The 17,225-nt window shown below is 42.1% G+C and overlaps 1 protein-coding gene across 1 annotated transcript; it reads right to left on the bottom strand.

Moving 5' to 3' along the window:
• Window positions 1-1,000: 1,000 nt before the first annotated feature.
• Window positions 1,001-12,996, bottom strand: LOC135462619 (uncharacterized). The gene is made up of 8 exons (XM_064739843.1): window positions 12,795-12,996; window positions 9,791-9,841; window positions 8,152-8,190; window positions 7,677-7,718; window positions 3,745-3,831; window positions 3,353-3,400; window positions 2,055-2,168; window positions 1,001-1,083 (listed from the first exon to the last, which is right to left on the bottom strand). The coding sequence occupies exons 1-8, from the start codon at window positions 12,994-12,996 to the stop codon at window positions 1,001-1,003; spliced, it is 666 nt and encodes a 221-aa protein (XP_064595913.1).
• Window positions 12,997-17,225: the final 4,229 nt, after the last annotated feature.

The following is a 17,225-nucleotide window of genomic DNA, read 5'->3' as shown; positions in this document are numbered from 1 at the left end:
ACAATGGAACTAGTGGGCCCGGTAATGACAGTGGTCATGGGACTGGTAATGAGACTGATGTTGCGTCAGATAGTGGGACCTGTAGTCAGACCGGTAATGAAAGTGGTCATGGGACTGGTGATTGGAATTATATAATGTCAGATAGTGGGACTTATAGTCGGACCGGTAATGAGACTTTTGGCGAGAGTGATGTTGTGTCAGGTAGTGGGACCTTTAGTCGGACCGGTAATGAGCCTGATGATGAGAGAAGTGATATAGTGTGAGATAGTGGGACCTGCAGTGGGACAGGTACTGAGACTGGCCATGAGACTGGTGATGAGAGTGTTACTGTGTCATATAGTGGGGCCTGTAGTCGAACCGGTAATGGGAGTGGTGGCGAGAGTAATTTTGTGCCAAATAGTGGAACGTGTAGTCGAACCGGTAATGAGCCTGGTGATGAGAGAAATGATATAGTGTGACATTAGGGACCTGTAGTCGGAAAGGTACTGAGACTTGCCATGAGACTGTTGATAAGAGTAATACTGTCTCAGATAGTGGGACCTGTAGTCGAACCGGTAATGAGAGTGGTGATGAGAGTATGTTGTCTCAGATAGTTGGACCTGTAGTCGGACCGGTACTAAGGCTGGTTGTGAGACCGGTGATGAGAGTTATACTGTCTCAGATAGTGGGACCTGTCGTGAGACCTGCAGTGAGACTGGCCATAAGACTGGTGATGAGAGTGATGCTTTGTCAGATAATGAGACCTGTAGTCGAACCGGTAATGAGAGTGGAAATAAGATCGGTGATGAGACAGGTTATGAGAGTAATGTGTCACACAAAGGGACTGGTAGTGAGACGGATAATGGGAACGGTGATGAGAGTTATACTCTGTCAGAGTGTGGGACTGGTAGGGGAACCGGTGATGAGAGTGGTTATGAGAGTGATACCCTGTAAGAGAGTGGGACTAATAGTGGAATCGGTAATAAGACTGGTGATGGGACAGATGGTGAGAATGATTGTGTCACAAACTGGCACCGGTACTGAGACTGGTGATGGGACCGATGATGAGAATGATTGTGTCACAAACTGGCACCCGTAATGAGACTGGTGATGGAACCGATGATGAGAATGATTGTGTCACAAACTGGACCCGGTAATGAGGCTGGTGATGGGGCCGATGATGAGAATGATTGTGTCACAAACTGGAACCGGTAATGAGACTGGTGATGGGACCAATGATGAAAATGATTGTGTCACAAACTGGACCCGGTAATGAGACTGGTGATGGGACCGATGATGAGAATGATTGTGTCACAAACTGGGACCGGTAATGGGAATTGTGGTGGGACCGGTGGTGGAACCGGCAGAAATGAAAAAGCAGTGCAAACAGACGTTTTGTGAGAGCCTGTAATCGTGTGAAATAAACCTACTTACCAGTGAGTTGTCTTTGGAAGTCGTCAAACGTATAGTACACTGTAAAGAAAACAAAGAGCTGATCATCCTTTCCGCGTATATGTGACGAAAAGTCTTCGATGTACGTAAGTCTTGTGTCATTTTACAGATAGATGCGTGGAGAGCTTCACACTAACTAATCTGTGAGATTTGGCAAATGTCATGCTTTATAACTGGTGGTAGAATAGATTAAGTTGTTATAAAAATAACACTGTGCTATGGGCAACACAATATCCCATAGCACCAACAAAGCTTTTGTGTTGGGATAACTGAACAAATTTACTGTATATAACATAACAATTATGACGCAAACTATGTTTTAAACGCGGCTACAGCTGAACCTATTGGTCTGAGAGCAATGCGATTTGCACCATTCGATTTCTCTTCACAAAATTCGTCGGATGAGCTTCTTTACAAGCGCATTTGAATAATTTTGCCACAGAAAAGCACAGCATAGTCCACATCGGAGGCGAGCAAACAGTTTGAAATGGGTAGACCCAGTTTCACAAATTCAGGTTAGCTACGTGTACACATGTACATGCTGTCGTAACTGTTGGTACGCCAGCGCGCGCACATCGTAATGTGGATAAAGGCTTACATAAAACGACATTATTTTTGATTACCGTTACGTTCTGCAGGAACTCGGGCCACCTGGAAAATGGGCGTGAAAGAGGGTGTGCTAGTGGGCGTGGCGTTGGCTGAGTACGTGTCTTCTTCTTCCTCGTCAATCACTGGAACTGACACAGATACTAAACTATTACGTAACTGAACTGTTATTGCAAAATGAGGCACAACGCAGATCCACCAATTTAACAGAAAAGTACAACAGGAACACAGATACAACAAAGTGACACACATCTGTAACACAGGAACATCGATGTCACACACAACCACAACGCAGATACGTCAATGTCACACACAACCACAATACAGATACATCAATATCACACACAACCACAATACATATACATCAGTGCCACACACAACTGTGACACAGATACATCGATGTCACACACAACTGTGACACAGATACACCAATGCCACACACAACCACAATACAGATACATCAACGTCAAACACAACGACAACACAGATACATCAATGTCACACACAACTGCAACACAGACACATCGATGTTTCACACAATCACAACACAGATACATCAATGTCACACACAGCCACAACACAGATACATCAATATCACACACAACCACAATACAGATACATCAGTGCCACACACAACTGTGACACAGATACATCGATGTCACACACAACTGTGACACAGATACACCAATGCCACACACAACCACAATACAGATACATCAGTGTCACACACAACTACCGCACAAGTCATACACAATCACAATACAGATACATCAATGTCCACACACAACCACAACACAGATACATTAGTGTCACGCAAAACCACAATGCAAATACATCAATGTCAGACATAACTACAAGACAGATACATCAGTGTCACGCAAACCACAATGCAAATACATCAATGTCAGACATAACTACAGGACAGATACATCAGTGTCACACACAACCACAATACAGATACATCAATGTCACACACCATCACAACACCGATACCTCAGTGTCACACACAACCACAAATAATGTTTTCTGCTGTTTTTAGATATATATTATTCCTCATTACTTTGAGCTGCCCTTTAGTAGGGCAGGCTTCAAAGTTTTATTCTGAGGATAAATTCATGCGCATTCCATAAAATGGACGGGAATGAAGAGTTAAGTAGCATAATGTCCCGGGAGACTGATCTCTCATTGGGTGGGGATGACGCCGATCAGCTGTCAGCTTTGTGAAAAACATGTGTGATCAACACGTTTGGTGGTGTTTGTGATAATGTCACTTGTTCACATCTTCATGTGTTATGTTTTGAGACAGAAAAGTTACCTCTTCTTGGAGCCGGTGTAGGATGGAGATACATCTGTGTGTCATAAACTGTGTGGAAAAAGAAAACGGTTAACTAGCAATGTGTCTCATTTAACGCACAGAGCAAACGGTTATTTTAACAGAGGTTGTAGCACGTGGTTAGGTGCTGTGCTCCTCAACTGACGCTAAGTACAAAGTTCAGACATAGAATTCTGTGGAAAAACTGGTGTTGCCAGACTAGTCAATCATTTAACGTTATTCGTCGTTACTGTTGTGCGTGATTGGTCTTGATAAGATCCATTTTCATCTACCAAAAGACATGCCCTAGCGATACATTTTCTTTTTTTGTACCATAAAGGTACAAGACGTAACATTACCATTCATCTTCGCCATTTCATGTGGCCAAAACATACCGTTTTCCTCTATCTCAATACGGGGTATCCCGCGCAAAGTGTTTCTAGCATTGGTGACTGCAGAGAAATTCTCATCCGAACTCGACACTGTAATACACATGAATAGCATGTAATGTTATAGCAGCACACCAGTATATGAGAAAACCCTGCTTTCTCGAACAAATAATCGATTTCGATGTAAAACACAGGTTTAAATGAGCAGGGTTTTAGGATTGATTTGTGGTACATCTGTGTACGATTTTAGTCTGTGTACCATTTTCAAAGACCAATATGCCCGAACCAGTAAAAATATATACAGTTATATTGCCAACAAAACATGCTGATAATAATACTGACAAATTATACCCTAGATACATGTACGCCTACATGACAGTCTGATTGTACCCTAGATAGATATAGACCTACATATCAGTCAGATTGTACCATGGATACATGCAGACCTACATGACAGTCAGACTGTACCATGGATACATGCAGACCTGCATGACAGTCAGACTGTACAATGGATACATGTAGACCTACATAACAGTCAGATTGTACCATGGATACATGTAGACCTACATAACAGTCAGATTGTACCCTGAACACATGTAGGCCTACATTAGAGCCAGATTGTACCATGGATACATGCAGACCTACATAACAGTCAGATTGTACCATGGATACATGCAGACCTACATGACAGTCAGACTGTACCATGGATACATGCAGACCTACATAACAGTCAGATTGTACCCTGAACACATGTAGGCCTACATTAGAGCCAGATTGTACCATGGATACATGCAGACCTACATATCAGTCAGATTGTACCCTAGATACATGTAGACCTACATAACAGTCAGACTGTACCCTGAACACATGTAGGCCTACATAACAGTCAGATTGTACCATGGATACATGCAGACCTACATAACAGTCAGATTGTACCATGGATACATGCAGACCTACATAACAGTCAGATTGTACCATGGATACATGCAGACCTACATGACAGTCAGACTGTACCATGGATACATGTAGGCCTACATTAGAGCCAGATTGTACCATGGATACATGCAGACCTACATAACAGTCAGATTGTACCATGGATACATGCAGACCTACATGACAGTCAGACTGTACCATGGATACATGCAGACCTACATAACAGTCAGATTGTACCATGGATACATGCAGACCTACATAACAGTCAGATTGTACCATGGATACATGCAGACCTACAAAACAGTCAGATTGTACCATGGATACATGCAGACCTACATAACAGTCAGATTGTACCATGGATACATGCAGACCTACATAACAGTCAGATTGTACCATGGATACATCCAGACCTACATAACAGTCAGATTGTACCATGGATACATGCAGACCTACATGACAGTCAGACTGTACCATGGATACATGCAGACCTACATAAGTCAGATTATACCATGGATACATGCAGACCTACATGACAGTCAGACTGTACCATGGATACATGCAGACCTACATAACAGTCAGATTGTACCATGGATACATGCAGACCTACATAACAGTCAGATTGTACCATGGATACATGCAGACCTACATAACAGTCAGATTGTACCATGGATACATGCAGACCTACATGACAGTCAGACTGTACCATGGATACATGCAGACCTACATATCAGTCAGATTGTACCATAGATACATGCAGACCTACATAACAGTCAGATTGTACCATGGATACATGCAGACCTACATGACAGTCAGATCGTACCATGGATACATGCAGACCTACATAACGCTCAGATTGAACCATGGATACATGTAGACCTACATAACAGTCAGATTGTACCATGGATACATGTAGACCTACATAACAGTCAGATTGTACCATGGATACATGTAGACCTACATAACAGTCAGATTGTACCATGGATACATGTAGACCTACATAACAGTCAGATTGTACCATGGATACATGCAGACCTACATGACAGTCTGATTTTACCATGGATACATGCAGACCTACATAACAGTCAGATTGTACCATGGATACATGCAGACCTACATGACAGTCAGACTGTACCATGGATACATGCAGACCTACATAACAGACAGATTGTACCATGGATACATGCAGACCTACATGACAGTCTGATTGTACCATGGATACATGCAGACCTACATGACAGTCTGATTGTACCATGGATACATGCAGACCTACATAACAGTCAGATTGTACCATGGATACATGTAGACCTACATGACAGTCTGATTGTACCATGGATACATGCAGACCTACATAACAGTCAGATTGTACCATGGATACATGCAGACCTACATGACAGTCTGATTATACCATGGATACATGTAGACCTACATAACAGTCAGATTGTACCATGGATACATGCAGACCTACATGACAGTCTGATTTTACCATGGGTACATGCAGACCTACATAACAGTCAGATTGTACCATGGATACATGCAGACCTACATAACGCTCAGATTGTACCATGGATACATGCAGACCTATATGACAGTCTGATTGTACCATGGATACATGCAGACCTACATAACAGTCAGATTGTACCATGGATACATGTAGACCTACATGACAGTCTGATTGTACCATGGATGCATGCAGACCTATATGACAGTCTGATTGTACCATGGATACATGCAGACCTACATAACAGTCAGATTGTACCATGGATACATGCAGACCTACATAACGCTTAGATTGTACCATAGATATATGCAGACCTACATAACGCTCAGATTGAACCATGGATACATGCAGACCTACATAACAGTCAGATTGTACCATGGATACATGGAGACCTACATAACAGTCAGATTGTACCCTAGATACATGCAGACCTACATAACGCTCAGATTGAACCATGGATACATGCATACCTACATAACAGTCAGATTGTACCCTAGATACATGCAGACCTACATGACGGTCTGATTGTACCATGGATACATGCAGACCTACATGACAGTCTGATTGTACCATGGATACATGCAGACCTACATGACAGTCAGATTGTACCATGGATACATGCAGACCTACATAACACTTAGATCGTACCATGGATACATGCAGACCTACATGACAGTCTGATTGTACCATGGATACATGCAGACCTACATAACAGTCAGATTGTACCATGGATACATGCAGACCTACATGACAGTCTGATTGTACCATGGATACATGCAGACCTACATAACAGTCAGATTGTACCATGGATACATGTAGACCTACATGACAGTCTGATTGTACCATGGATGCATGCAGACCTATATGACAGTCTGATTGTACCATGGATACATGCAGACCTACATAACAGTCAGATTGTACCATGGATACATGCAGACCTACATGACAGTCTGATCTTACCATGGATACATGCAGACCTACATGACAGTCAGATTGTACCATGGATACATGCAGACCTACATAACACTTAGATCGTACCATGGATACATGCAGACCTACATGACAGTCTGATTGTACCATGGATACATGCAGACCTACATGACAGTCTGATTGTACCATGGATACATGCAGACCTACATGACAGTCTGATTGTACCATGGATACATGCAGACCTACATGACAGTCTGATTGTACCATGGATACATGCAGACCTACATGACAGTCTGATTTTACCATGGATACATGCAGACCTACATAACAGTCAGATTGTACCATGGATACATGCAGACCTACATGACAGTCTGATTGTACCATGGATACATGCAGACCTACATAACAGTCAGATTGTACCATGGATACATGCAGACCTACATAACACTTAGATCGTACCATGGATACATGCAGATCTACATAACAGTCAGATTGTACCATGGATACATGCAGACCTACATGACGGGCTGATTATATCTGAAATACTTGACTAACCTATACAAGTTGCTGTACTTACATGTTGACAGTGATGTTGGCAAATGATATCCCAGAGAATCGCCTGTAACATAGCAAACATTAATCGATATCATTGCGGCGTGTGTTTATCAGCTTTGTGCTTTGTCCTACGCTCAGCAACACACAATCCCTTCTGTTTCCCACAAGAAACTGCTTGACAAGTTTAATTAAGAATATGTAAATTCGCACCCATAACTGAAGATAGATAAAGCAATGGGCTGGCATTACCATCAGCCCTTTGACCTATTAGGTCTAATGTTCGAATCCAGCACTGTCTGTCTTCCGGAATTCAGTTACAAAGATTTTTATGTGATTAATGCCAGTTTCTTCGTCCCATAAGCCCATAACCCTGTATGTCCATGATACAGGATCTACATGCAGCCTACACAACTATCAAGGATGTTCAGAGTGGAAATCGTCAGGCAAGTTTTAATCAACTAAAAACATGATAAAGATAAAAACAGCGTTCTACGTACGGTCTACTTGCTCGTCGGATTCGGTGGAGGATTGGTCATCTGCAAACAATTCACATATTGTCAGACAAGCTTGGTGATGCATTTCCTCACACAGTTCTCCTGACGTCTCCAAAAATTATAAACACGTTGGCCTATTGCTCTGCTGATGTTTTACATGAAACATACACACACTGTCTCACAGTTCTGTTTACATCACCTTCAAAACATACACACATTGTTACACAGTTCTACTGACATCATCCACAAAACTTACACACAATGTCACACAGCTCTGCTGACATCATCCACGAAACATACGCACATTGTTACACAGTTCTGCTGACGTCATCCACAAAACATACGCACATTGTTACACAGTTCTGCTGACGTCATCCACAAAACATACGCACATTGTTACACAATTCTGCTTATGTCACCTTCAAAACCTATATACATTTTTTACCAGTTCTGCTGATCCTCCCTCAAAATATACCCGCCTTGCTGATCTAATCATTTGCTAATAATTATAAATGCTGACTAATATCTTCTCACACACTTGGGGCACTTCATACACTTGCTGGGGTAACGTCATACACTCGCTGGGGTGGAACAAATCCCACACCTGCCGATAGCATTTTATACACTTGATTGGGGGTACTTCCTTCACTTCCTAGGAACACCTTATACACTTGCTGGGGTCACTTCATACACTTGCTGGGGTCACTTCATACACTTGCTTGTCAAAACACTTCATACACTTGCTGGAGGTCACTCCATACACTTTCTGGGAGGAACTTCTACACTTGCCGTGGGCACTTCATACACTTGCCTGTTTCCACTTCGTACACTTGCCAGGGGGCACTTCGCACATTTCCCAGGGAGTATTTCATACACTTGCTGAGATCACGCCATACACTTGCTGGGGTCATGCCATACACTTGCTGAGGGAAAACTTCTTACACTTGATGGGGTCACTTCATACACTTGTTCGGGGGCACTTCATACACTTGCCGAGAGCACTTCATACATTTGCTAGAGGGCAATTCATACACTTGCCTTGCGACACTTTTTACACTTCTTAGGGGACATTTTATACACTTGTCAGGGGACACTTTATACACTTGCTGGTGAGAGTCACTTCATACACTTGCTGGGGGGGGGGGGGGCACATTATACACTTGCTAGGGGACACTTCATACACGTATGAGAGGGCACTTCATACACTTGCCGGGGAACACTATGTACACTTGTCAGGGGGCACTTCATACACTTGATGGGGACATTTCATACATTTGATGGAGGGCACTTCATTCACTTGCCAGGGGGCATTTCATACACTTGATGGGAGGCACTTCATACACTTGATAGGGGCACTTCACACCCTTGATGGGGGGCACTTCACATGCTTGATGGGGGGCACTTCACATGCTTGATGGGGGGCACTTCACACGCTTGATGGGGGCACTTCATACACTTCATGTGAGGCACTTCATACACTTGATGGGGGCACTTCACACGCTTGATGGGGGCACTTCACACGCTCGATGCAACTAGCAACAGTTCATATCTCGTTATTCATGTTGTTTACATCTTCATTCATTAATTTTCTTACATTTTGTGTATTACTTACATTGTATGATTATGTATCATTTTTAAATACCTGGTCTGGCTGGATGCCTGGTCGGGTGTAGATACATTTCTGGGTCATAATCTGCCACAGAATAACATCTTATCATTTATTTATTTATTTATTTATTTATTTGACTGGTGTTTTATGCCGTACTCAAGAATATTTTACTTACACGGCGACGGCCACGATTATGGTGGAAGGAAAGTGGGCAGAGCCCGAGGAGAACCCACGATCAACCGCAGGTCATCTTAGCATTTATTTGCACGTCCAAGTGTATAGCTATATAATGAATCAGGCCCTTTGTAAAAAAACAACTAGATAAACATCTATTATAACTGTGGTATTAGACCATATTACTTGTAACCAATTTACCAAAAATATTATTAAAGATACACACATAAAACTGGGGAAGTGTAGAGAAATCCTATACAACATGTCATTGCTTACAGTGCATGTAACGGTTATAAAAACACATCCCCGTGTATGTTAGAAAACCACATGCAGCTACACCAAGCTGTGAAGTAAAAACTTAAATCTTAAACACATTTTCTATTAATCCATTGAAGCAGGTTCTGGTCAAACAAAAGCAAAATTCCATAAAACCGATCTTAGTATTTGTGAAAATTGCTGACAATATTTTACATAGTCTACATACAAAACTAGAGCACTGGTCAAAACTACATGTATCGTTATGTCTAGAACTGTAGAGCAAAGTAATTTATTACCTATCCCATCAGAAAGCTCGCCAATTAGCTCCGTCTCAATGTTTCTGTATTGAAAAGATAAATCAACTCATTCGGACATTGGTAATGCGGACATTAGTAAGGCAGGCTACCACTCGGGGAAGGTGTAGTGGAGTTAGTGGTGTTTAGGAGGCAAATTGTGGGTAACAAGAGGCGTGGGATGGATTATATACTGTAGATGGGTGGGGCAAGCCCATGGGGTTCGGCTAGATGCTGGAGTCTGTATGGTTTAACAGGTGTGGGTTTGGCTATATACTAGAGATTTTGGCGGGATGGGGCTACATACTGCAAATGGGGTAGAGCTATAGACTTGGGTAGGGCAAGAGGTGATGATGGAGATGGTGGCACTGTGGGGGTATGGTTATCAGCAGAGTGGGACTACAGATGGGGAGTGTTCACAAGTAGGGTATGAGTACAACTGACGCACGGTTGCAAGTGTGCAAGTGGGGTGGGACTGTAGAAAAGCTTGTCTACAAGTAAAATGTGACTACAGGATTGGCGCGGCTACAAATACAATGTAAATGCGGACTACAGATTGGGTGTGGTCACAAGTAGGGTATGAGTACAACTGGTGCATGGTTGCAAGCGGGGTGGGACTATAGAAAGGCGTGTCTACAAGTAGGATGGGACTACGGGAGGGGCGTGGCTACAAATACAATGTGAACACTAATGAGTGGAAGTACATATAAACATCGACCCGTTACATATAAAAACAATACAAATCATTACACATAAACCAGTCCCATCGCTTCTGCAATGCTACTGAGAATGTCAGCCCGAAAATCAGAACGGTTGTGTTAAATGGACATAGATCTACATGACTAACTATGGAGACACGTGAGATACATACCCGAATGAACCATCCACCGCACGCGCTGTAACGAGATACACTACCGTTAGATCAACATTAGGGTACCACTGCACACAGTACACAATGCGGTTAAGCAATAGGTTTGGTATATTGTTCATGTAGTCCCAAATCATTAACTCAGTGTAGACTGTCCGGAAATCTCAAAGATCTACTATTGCATGTGTATTCCAACCAAATGTGTGATGAACTGGTTCTTACACTGATGTGCTTAGTAAGCCGAGATTTAATGTAGATCTTCCAGCTGTGTGAGGAATTTGTGGTCACATTGCTGTATTGCCAATAATATAAACATTTATGTTACCACCAAATGCTGGATTCGTCAATATAATGCCGTATAAAGTAATAAAAATGATATTACTGTGTTAGATTATCAATACATTCTTACATTGGGGTACGGTACTACACTATAAAATCTACCCTGTTTATAGCTGGACAGAAATCTATGTTTCCGGAATGTTGGCAGAATAGATTCTGATCAACCAGTATGTGTATGTAGGGCAGACTAATTATTTCACTAGATTATCTTTTCTTGCTATATTGTGTTAAAGGCTACATAACAATATTGTACTGTCTTACATAGGAAGGTTTACCAGCCACCTGTGGATGGTCGTAGGTTTGCCCCGTGCTCTGTCCGATCTCCCACTATTATAATGCTGAGTGCAGAGGTATAAGTGAGTATTCTTGAGTACGGCGTAAAACACCAATGAAATAAATCAATGCATCGCATAATACTGTCCTGCAGTAATATAATCTACTCTACGTGTAGCAGCACTCAGAAAGCAAAAAAAAAAAGAAAAAGAGTTAAATTGAACGTATAGGTTTTTAATGAAAAAAAAACATGAAATAATGAAAAGTTTGGTAATTAGATTATAAATAGCTTCACATGTTGGTGTTTCGTACCTGACCTGTTGACCTTGAGTCGTATTCCTTCGCACACGTAGACAAACACAAACACGATGATGGTGAGTAATCCCATACAACCTACCGCCGACAGGACAAGGTGCATCAATAGTGCTAGTTCTACAAGTGCAAGAGTCGACAGTTGGAATGTCAGGGAACTACACAGGCCTTAGAGCTGGTGACAGCGTAGCCCGAATTAACCAAAACACAGGGAACTTGTTTGTAACGTATCTTTTCTTAACTAAAGCAAATTGAATCAGCGTATATTGTTTTAATCAAAACACAGTAAACTGGCTTGTAAGAACATACTTAATCTTAACCAAAACTCATTTCCCCTCGTTGGCACGCAAAACACCTTGGCCACAGAGGCGCCGAAGAGAAGGTCTGCAGACATGTATGTGAATGGTGAACGGCTGGTTTGATTCAAACAGTAGAACATTGGCATATCTCTACAGTTAAGGTGGTGTCACGGCATTATCTAATTAAGCCTAAAATGATAATACACATTGGGGTCGCTCACCTTTAGATGGTCTTGTCAGGGTCAATTCTTTCTTCATGCTTCCTTCAGAGTTTTCAGCGGTACATATGTACCTGTACATCGTGTGTGACACGGTCAGGCTCTCGATAGTGTACACAGCCACAACGTCAGAAGTGAGCATATCAGCCTTTGTCCGTGGTGTCTGCACGTCAGCTTTTGTCTGTGGAGTCTGCACGTCGCCCATTGTGCCTAGAGTCTGCACGCCGGCCGTTGTCCGTGGAGTCTGCACGTCAGCTTTGATGTCTATGTTAGAGATATTCGCGGCTAGTATCGAGGTGTTTACCCTCTGGATCCCCCAGGTTACATTCGGGGTAGGGTTACCCTTCACCCTGCAGAGCAGTTCAACTTTGCTACCCAGTACGTATTCTTCAGGGTAAGTTCCGAGTGTTATTCTGGGTTTATCTGAAAAATTTTCATTTTCAAAGCGGGGATGCTAATTAATCAAATTTTTCCCATAACTGTGATTTTATTTTCCTATTATTTAAAAACAAAATGATGCTGTCTTACTGTCTGACCTTGCGCGGCAAGGTCTGCGGCGGATGTTTATGGGTTTCTCCCACACTCTACCAGGTCTCCGGCCACAATATTGCTGCCCACTTTCCTATACGTGTAAGTGAAATTTTCTGCAGTACGGCGTGAAATAAATTAAGAAAATATTTTTAAAAATACACTGAACAGATTTTCAACATCAATAATAGCGGGTGTAAGGGGAACCCCGCACCTATAAACCCACCAGTGGACATGGACTATGTTCCCTCTTTCGCCTGATTTTCCCATGGCAAGTTTTCCTAACCAGATAGACCATAGACATGCACGTTCATTTTTACAGAAGTATTAAACGTTAGCTCTTTTTCTTTTTTCTCCTGTTTTCACTGCTGAAGGTTTGAGCATGAAACGGGATTAGTGGAATAAAATAAAAGATGTACAGCAAAGAGAGTAAGACCTAAGCAGCGACGACAGTGCGCTAGAGCACAGAGAGTAAACCAGAGCAGTGACGGCAGTGTCATACACGTACAGCATAGAGGGTAAGACCGGGGCAGCGACGAGAGTGTGATCGACGTACAACATACACAGGAAGACCAGAGTAGCGACGACAGTGTAATCAACATACAACATAAAGAGTAAGACCAGAGAAGCAATGACAATGTCGTAGACGTACAACATACAGAGTAAGACCAGAGTAGCGACGACAGTGTAATCAACATACAACATAAAGTGTAAGACCAGAGAAGCAATGACAATGTGGTAGACGTACAGCATACAGAGTAAGACCAGAGTAGCGACGACAGTGTCATAGACGTACAACATGAAGTGTAAGACCAGAGAAGCAATGACAATGTGGTAGACGTACAGCATAGAGAGTAAGACCAGAGTAGTGACGACAGTGTGACAGACGTACAGCATACAGAGTAAGATTAGAGCAGAGACGACAGCGTTAAAACCTGCAAATGGTCTCACATATCCAGTAAAATATAGCGTCTTGTCAGTGTAGCTCAGTTAAATTTTTTCTATGTGCTCATGTCAATGCACAAGTAGAAGCCTTTTACACACCCCAAAGCACTATGGTTCAGGCAGAATTAGGTCAAACAAGATGTAGCCACGTTAGTTACAATTCATAACACGTTATTGGTTGAGAAGTACTCAAAATGCTAAGTCTTCATTTAGCATACAGTGGCATTAAAACAATACAATGTCACTGCAGCTGGATACTTACACGTAATATTCCGTGTCTTATAGTCTGTTTCGTTTAGCCAGTCGCTTATTTTCATCTGTCTGTAAAATCAGTCATACTCGCTACCAAAATTGCCTTTCGTTAATGACACTTAGCACCAGAAGCCCTACACAATGAAATGATGTATGTATATGTTGTTGTTGCAAGGAAAATCCATTTACAATATGTTTTTAAAAATTCCTGATGTTAAACGAGAACTCATTGCCTCAGCTGACATCATAATTATTAAAAACCAGTGCCATGCTGGTAATGGATGTGGAGAATAATTTGTTTTACAACGACTTCACCAACGTGCGCTTGGAACAAACTTCACCGAGCAACACAGCCTACACTTCTGTCTCAATAAATAGACTACAGTGCCTTTTTTATAAACGAATTTCCCAACACCTTACCCCCAACATTTATTATACATGTATTTATCCATTTACGAGGGTTACCTTATACTAAAACGTGCGAACGATGTCAAAATTGACAGTGTCAGAAACAAGGTTCATATTAAAACTGATGGCAGTTTAGGTAACTAGTGCCTTCCTTCCTAAAATCATTTTGAACTCCGACTAATATCCACCATTAAATTGTTTCTTAATAATAATGACGTCACCCGAGGCAACGCGTTCCAGCCGTCAAAACCAGGTTTATCGAGTTTAATGTTATGAGTCACAAAACGTGTTCTATTTTCATTTTCTGAGCAGGAGTATTGTCTTCCAATATATCCATGGGCAGAGCTTGTGGTGTTACGAGTCACTGACTAAAGGGAATTTGGTAGCGAGTATCACTGAGTTTACAGACAGCTGAATACAGGCGACTGGATATAAAACGAAACAGACTTTAGTGTATCAAATGCGTCGGACAAGTTATCTCCCTTTACTTTGCCATATTCGGTACTTGCACGTACCCGGTATTAGTGAATGTCAGATAGTCAGCTACGGAGATATTGATTTTGATTGGTGTTAAACGTCGTACTCATATTGGGGAATTGCACATGATACTCAGTGTATCAAGTACATCGGGCTGATTATCTCTCTATTTTATCCTGCCATTGGATACTTACAAGCAATATACAGTCTCAGATTGGACGTCAGTGTGTTGTTCTGCTGGGACACGCTGCACCCGATGTATTCTCTGTGCATAGTACTCCGCAGTGTCACCTCTCTGTGGCTCTCGTGACTCATCTCCGCCTGGGGTCGCGTCTCGGCGGTGCTCCCTGGTACCTGCCATGTAATGTGAGGGTCGGGGTTGCCGCCCTCAGCCCGACAGGTAAAATTCACCGTTTCGTTTTCAGAAAGCGGAGACTCCGGGCCTGTCAGATTCAGCGATTTGACTTTTTCTGTTCCAGAGAACAAATACATTATTTAGACATGGATGTCATGTGATTAAGAGTTAGATTATTGAGATGAAGATGGATTAAAGAGAAGGCGATTTACATAGCAAATCTAAGCTGATCCAGGTGTTCTACAATCCAAAAGACGAATGCTGAGGAAATTAAAACCACACAGTGTTGCCCCAGTGGGGAATGATTATGATTAATATTGTAGGATGTTTAGTCACACGGCCAAGAAGCCCAGAAGTCTATGTCTCTGTACATGTAGGGTCAGTCTGCTGACTCGCTGTTATAAGTAAATCGGCTGTATCTAGCGGCGTCCCATCTAGTCAGCACTGCATCAATTACACGTACACACACTGGAGTTGTGTAGCCAAAATAACGCTAATTAAGAAAACATTGGCGTTTTGTGACAGGAAGATATGCCAGGAATAAACACCAGCGTTGTGTATACCACAGGTGTTACGTGACCAAACTAACGTTATTAATGAAATGCCGGCGTTGTTTTGCCAAAATAACGGTATTAATGAAATACTGGCGCTAAGTGGCCAAAATATTATCGATGAAAAGTTGGCGCTGTGTAATCAACATAACGTTATTACTGAAATGTCGGCGTTGTGTGATCAAAATAATGTTATTAATGAAATGCCGGCGTTGTGTGACCAAAATAACGCTATTAATGAAATGCCGATGTTGTTTGGCCAAAATAACGTTATCGATGAAATGTCGGCGTTGTGTGAGCACAACACTGCCATTAATAAAATGTAGGCGTTGTGTGATCACAATAACGTTATTAATGAAATGCTGGCATTGTGTGACCAGAATAACGCTATTAGCCAATGCGGGCGTTATGTGACCAAAGTGACGCTAAAAATGAAATACCGGCGTTCTCTGGCCAAAACTACGCTACTGATGAAATCCCGGCGTTGTATGTCCAAAATAACTTTGTGGGCACAACATTAAATGAAATGCCGGCGTTCTCTGATTAAAATAACGCTATTAATGAAATGCCGGAGTCGTGTGACCAAAATAACGCTGTTAATGAAATGCTGGCGTTGTGTGGCCAGAATAACGCTATTAGCCAATGCGGGCGTTGTGTGACTAAAATGACGTTATTAATGCAATGCCGGCGTTGTGTGGCCAAAACAACGCCATTAAAGAAATGTCGGCATTGTCCGATCAAAATATGCTGGCGTTGTGTGATCAAAATACCGCAATTAATGAAATGTCAGCGTTCTGTGACCAAAATAAGGATATTAATGAAATACCGGCCTTGTGTGTCCAAAATAACGCTATCATTAAAATACCGACGTTTTGTGTCCAAAATAACGCTTTTAATGAAATACCGGCGTTTTGTGTC

The sequence above is a fragment of the Liolophura sinensis genome, chromosome 2, assembly GCF_032854445.1.
Source record: "Liolophura sinensis isolate JHLJ2023 chromosome 2, CUHK_Ljap_v2, whole genome shotgun sequence".
Taxonomy (NCBI): domain Eukaryota; kingdom Metazoa; phylum Mollusca; class Polyplacophora; order Chitonida; family Chitonidae; genus Liolophura; species Liolophura sinensis.
The sequence above is the reverse complement of the archived record's forward strand: the minus strand, read 5'-3'. Positions and strand labels throughout refer to the sequence as shown.

What these genes read in the sequence shown, in the direction of transcription:
- LOC135462619 (XM_064739843.1), bottom strand. Translation starts at nt 12,996, where the DNA reads ATGGGCGACGTGCAGACTCCACAGACAAAAGCTGACGTGCAGACACCA. An exon ending in CAGGCATCCAGCCAGACCAG is followed by an intron (nt 8,191 to 9,790) that starts GTATTTAAAAAT and finishes AATTGTTTGCAG; the next exon opens with ATGACCAATCCTCCACCGAA. An exon ending in GCCAACATCACTGTCAACAT is followed by an intron (nt 3,832 to 7,676) that starts GTAAGTACAGCA and finishes TGTGTATTACAG; the next exon opens with TGTCGAGTTCGGATGAGAAT.